Raw genomic sequence first — 5597 nt, 5'->3', positions numbered from 1 at the left:
CATCCCCTCTGGGGGGTGATTTCTCGCTTTCTGTCTCTCTGTCTCTCTCTGTCTGTCTGGCGAATGCACGCGCCCTATAGCAAAAACCTCTCCAAAAAAAAAAAGGAAGAAAGGCCTAGACTTTAATACCAACTCTGCCCTCCAGGCTGGGGGCTCTGTGGAACCCACCTAACCTCGCTGACCTGGGGGAGGAAGCCTCTGCTCGGCTCAGTGCATGGCAGCGAGGGCCCGCCCAGGCTGGCCCTTTTACTCCGGGACGCTCACAGCCCCCACCACGGTGAGCAGGGCTCGGCACAGATACGATGAGCAAAGGAAAGCATGGCACCATCAGAACTTAACAGCCCCTTGGGCCAAGATTTTAGCAGGGCCCAAACACAGCACGGTCCCAAACTCGGGGCTGAGATGAAGTCACAGACAGTGACAGGGAGCAGGGGCTCTGAGCCCGGCATCACTAGTGGAAAATGGTGACCACCGGATTGAAGCTTTTTACAGATTATCTCACTTGGCCGTGACAGCAGCTGCCGAAATAAAGAGGTCTTCAGGAAGTTCACAGAAATGTGTATTATGCAAAAGCCACACATGAATTTAAAAAACCTGAGCATCAAAACAAACCTGTACTTTAACTGCATTTGCCCATGAACTCTCTGAAGTCCCTCATATTAGTGCAGAGAACCCTGCACCTGCCCAGCTCCGCTCCGGGCACTGTGTGCTCTGGGCACTGCATGCTCTGGGCACCGCGTGCTTCCACTCGGGTAGCTTGAACAGATGGGGTCAGGACGAGCTCATCTTCAAGAGGAGAGGCTGTGCTGGTGCCAGATGCCAACACACCTCTGTTCCCAAGAGGCCAAAGAGGCAGCTGCCAGGGGTGCGGAGTGGCTTTCAGTGACCAGAAACCTGCACAGGGTGGCTGGGGCAGCCTGTCCTGGGTCCGCAGAGCCACTGCCCAGTGCCGTGGGCCCAGGATGGCAGGTTCTTTGGCTCACTGACAGTCCCCTGGGAGCCAGGCTGGGAGTTCGAGTGCCAGCTGGACTTGTGACCCCAGGCAGTCTATGCCTCAACCCCCTCCTCTGCCAACCTGGGCGTAATAACAGGAACCGCACCCACAGGGCTGCCGGGATCACAAGAGCAGGGATGGCCACCCCTCAGCACGATGCTAATCTCACCACGAGTGCTTGCCAAGTCCTGGAAAGGACTGCCAGGTCCGCCCCCAGCCTCGGATGGGGGAAATTACAGCCAGTGGCCAGGCCAGGCCCTGACCCCAGGGTCCACATCTCCCCGGTCACCTCGCTGCCGCCCCAAGTGAGAACCCGCACTTTGGACAATGCTGCAGAGGGGTCGGGTGAGCCCCACCCCTGGAGAGGGCGCGGGGCAGATACCTTGAGGATGGAGTTGTCCTGGCGCGTGTTCTTAGTGTCATAGCCCTCCAGCAGGCAGCAGCGTACCGTGGAGCCCGAGCCCGCAAACTCGGCCAGGTTCAGATCGGCGAAGCCCAGCTGTGAGGGGAAAGGAGTGTGTGGGAGACTGCAGGGAGGTGGGTTCGAGGCTACAGGCACGCCAAAAGGGTTAATTTGATGGGGGTGGGGGCGGGGAGGCAGGCAAAGCCCCTGGGCCGCCCCACAGCCCCACAGACGGTTGCATAACCAGGACCCAAGGACAGAGGCCCTGGTCGAACACAGCAAGGCCAGGAGCTCACATCCCTGAGTTGCACAAAGCACCCTTTGTGCCGCGTCCCAGCGTGCACTGGGGCCAGCGCGCCTGAGATGAAAACATTGTTGTCGGTGACACAGATGCATTGTTCCCTGGGAAACAAGGCCGAGCTGTCGGAGCTGCCCCACATGCGACAGGGGAGGAGGGAAGGCCCGTGGGAACCTGGTGGCCGGGCGGGGTGGTACGACGCCCATGGGCTGTGAGCGGGACAGGAGGGGAGGGAAAGGAATACTCTGTAGGGCAGGCAGGATCCCCGGGGAAGTCGCCCTGTGGGAGCCAGAGTGTGGGGCTGGTGGGCAGAGGCCAGGGTCTGGTCAGACCCTCGGGGGCCCTGGCCTGCTCCCAGATGCCAAGTCCAGAACAGCTGTAAGGAGGGTGGTGGGGCGTGGGGGGCAAAGAAGAGCAGGCGCTAGTGGCCTCTCAAGAGGAAGCAAGTCAGCAGACTGGAGGGGAGCTGAGTGGAGGGGAGGGGTGCCAGGCCTGGAGACTTGGGAAGGCCCAACACATCGGGGTTTTGTTTTTGTTTTTGTTTTTTTAGAGATTTTTGCTATATGGCATGTTCGCTTGACAGAGAGATAGAGAGACTGAAAGCAAGAAACCACCCCCCAGGATGGCTGGACACAGCACAATCCCTTCTCCTCCAGTCTCCTCTCAGGATTTTAGGCACGTACACACATGTGCCCAGCATGAGTTTCAAGCTTCTGGTTCCAAGACTCGAACTGCAGTTAACTACATGGGAATCCAGCGACGTAACCATTATGCCATCTGCTGGTCCCCACATCAGGGCTGTTAAGCCTGCTGTGCACTCGTTCCTACTACAGTGTATAGGGGTCTGGGCTCCAGAATCAGGGAACTGGGTTTGAATACTAGCCCTGCCACTGAACCCCCACTTTACAGAAGAGGAATCTGAGTTCAGGGTTCAAAAGAGACTTGCCCAAAGCCACACAGCTTAACTGACAGAGCAGGGCCCAAGTTAGGGCCCCTTGGCATGCCCCAGCCCTGCTCTGTGCCCTGGCTTCCTCTCCTGTGAACTGGGAGGGAAGCCACCAGTGGAAGCTCGGCTACAGAAGGAAGGAAAGGGGCCTGCAGGGTCAGGCACATGGTCTGACACGTGTGGAGGCCTGACGCAGGTTTGCCGGGTGGAGGTGGGAAGCTCCTGGCTGTTTGTGGTGTTTTTTCCCGGTTGGGTGGCTGTCCTCACCCATGGGAATCAACAGGAGAGGTTTCCACCATGACACCACACCCTGCCCGCCACCTGGCCTCTGCGCTGGAGAGGGCTGGCCCAGTCTGCTGCGCTCCGAGCTCTGGCAGTGGGAAGGCTGCGCCCTGAGCAGCACTTCCCTCAGGCCTTCCACTTTTCCCCTCCGCTGCCCTGATCTAGCCCACCCTGCTGCCGCTGGGCATCCAAGAGCCGGGAGGGGTAGGTGAGAGGCCCCCATAGAGAAGAGGGAAGGACAGAACAGGCTGCTTCTCCCAGAACCCTGGTCTCCCTCTTTCCCAGGAGAAAAGCTTTGACTTTATGGGCCTGAACTGGGTATGGGTCACTGACAGTCCAGTGAAAACACAGACGTTCACCAGCGGGGACAGTCCCCAATGTGTGATGGGACATTGCTGCTGTTAGAAAGCACACAAAAACACATGACACGGTGTGCTGGGTGGGTAACGCTGGGTTGTAGAGTCCGAGCACCTGCATGCCAGAACAGCGCACGGGGGCCGCAGGTGGCGTGGAGGCTAAGGTGCTGGACTCCCACGTGGCCCACTGCGGTGTGAGAATGGACTGGAGGCTTGAAACTCATGTTGGGCGCACATGTATGCACGCCCCAGATCCCGAGAGGAGAATGCAGTAGAAGGGACTGTGGTGTGGCCATCTCCCCTGGGGGAGATTTCTCACTTTCCCTCTCTCTGTCTGTCTCTTACTAGTGAGCACACGCGCCCTATAGCAAAAGCAAACTTAAAAATAATAACTGTAAATAAAGTAAATAAGCAATTCTTTAAAAAGGGACATGTCTCCATGCAAACCGATACACAGTAAAGGCGGATGTGTCTTTAAGCCATGTGCACACGTTTTTATTCACTGCTCTGTATGTATGACATATTGCATTTTTTTTTTTTTTTGTAAAAGATCTGGAAAGATCTCAATCTCAATGGCAGTGGCATCCTGGGAGAAGGCCTAGAGAGAGGGAGGGTGATGAAAATCGGCCCTCTTACTCCAGGAACTTAGAACTATTCATGTTGCAACAGGCACCTGCTACAGAGAACACCAATAAAGATATTTCATCTCACACTGGGCTGGATCTCCTGACTGGGCGAGAGGGGGCTGGATGTCTTTCTGGAAGCTTCTCTCATGCCTGTCCTGTGGCCCCTCCCACCCCGCCCCTCCACACAGCCCCTTACCTTGGAATAAGTTTTCCCGCCTTTCAGCTCCTGCAAAGGACACAAGCAACAGGTGACTAGGGACTCCAGGGGCCTTGCTGTCTCCCCAAACTAGAGCACCAGGGCAGGAGGGCAAGAAAAGAAGCAGAGAGACACCCCGTTCTCCCTCTGGGGAGGGTCCTGAAACCACCAGGGCCCCATACCCACCCCTACCCAGGGTGTCCAGCCCCTCCCACCCAGGGGCCCAGCCTTGCCTTGCGTACGGACACGCGGAAGATGCAGGGGTCCAGCAGGCCTGTGGCCGGGTTGGCGCTCATCTTACACACGAAGGAGAACCTCTTCCGCCACCGCACGCAGTTCTCCTGCACCTCCTCCCTGCGTACAGACAGGTGGGACGGGTGAGTACCAGCACGGTCGCGGTCAGTGTATCGCGGTCAGTGTACGGGGACAGGGGCTCGCCCCAGCAGGAGGGACTCAGCAGGAGGGACGGGGTGGGGAGCGCTCTCCCTTCTCCCTTTCTATCACAGTGACCTATTTTCACAAGAATGCACCTTGTATAATTGTTAGGAAAACAGAAACAAAAGAAAACATGTAACAAAAAGGGAACATGCACAGGAGGAGGGTGAGGTCAGGCTGGGTAGTGCCCCCTGACCTCCGGGAGCTTACAGCCCTGCAGAGCCTCCCTCTGCTCCCAGCGTGGCCTCCGCCACCCTGCCCTGCGACCTTGGGGGGTTCCTTCCACTGCCATCCCCTCTTCCCAGCCAGGCTTCAGCGGGCCCATTGGCCCATTTTATAGGTGGAAAGGCTGAGGCCAGGTACCGCCCACGGTATACAGATGAGCTGGGCCCTAAGCACAGTCTGCCGGACCCCAGAGCCCCCAACTTCCCACTACCAGCAATGACAGCAGTAACAGCGACTCTAGTACTTCCCCTGGGCCAGGCACTATTCGAGAGCTTCCTAAAAGCCAGCAGTCACTAGAGCCTGCTCCAGAGCCAGAGAGAGGCGATCACGCCAGACGCTTCCGCCACTGAGCTGCCACATCGGCCCATCCACGTGCAAAGAACCTGGGTGCGTGGGGTGAGCCTCACCTGAGGTCCACACCCCACAAGAACAGAGCAAGGACCTAAGAAGAGCCTGGCTCTGGGTGTGAGGGGGCAACTCAGGGCGCTTGGCTTCCCTGACAGTAGCTGAGGGTCTGCTCTTCCAGCCCCCCACATTCTTCCCAGGCCTGGGAGCGTGGCAATGATGAAAAAGGCAGCAGCCCTTCGGCAGGGAGGGGCTCGGTGCCCCGGGAATGAATGGGAGCTGGTGGGAGCAGCTTGCGGAGGACTCTCCCAGCTGCTGCAGCCCAGGATCTGGGGGCGGTGGCAGCAGCGCGTGGCAGCCTGGCAGGGTGGAGGGCCCATCCCTGCAGCGGCTCCCCACCCCCACAGCCCGCCTAGGATAACTGGTGCTCGGGAAGGGGCGGCCGCGGAAGGGAGTGGCTGGGGGGGGGGGCAATAATTTCCAGCCGGGCC

The 5597-nt window shown here is 58.5% G+C and overlaps 1 protein-coding gene across 1 annotated transcript in view; it reads right to left on the bottom strand.

Moving 5' to 3' along the window:
• Positions 1–5597, bottom strand: part of EEIG1 (estrogen-induced osteoclastogenesis regulator 1) — a 38445-nt gene that overhangs the window by 8493 nt on the left and 24355 nt on the right. The window contains exons 2-4 of the mRNA XM_006154049.3: positions 4335–4455; positions 4102–4131; positions 1377–1493 (exon numbers count right to left, since the gene is read on the bottom strand). Of these exons, the coding sequence (XP_006154111.1) occupies positions 1377–1493; positions 4102–4131; positions 4335–4455 (268 nt within the window). The remainder of the gene's footprint in view (positions 1–1376; positions 1494–4101; positions 4132–4334; positions 4456–5597) is intronic.

This window comes from Tupaia chinensis, unplaced genomic scaffold (genome assembly GCF_000334495.1).
Source record: "Tupaia chinensis unplaced genomic scaffold, TupChi_1.0 Scaffold000394_1, whole genome shotgun sequence".
Taxonomy (NCBI): Eukaryota; Metazoa; Chordata; class Mammalia; order Scandentia; family Tupaiidae; genus Tupaia; species Tupaia belangeri.
Note: the sequence above shows the minus strand (reverse complement) of the source record. Positions and strands in the feature narration are given on the sequence as shown.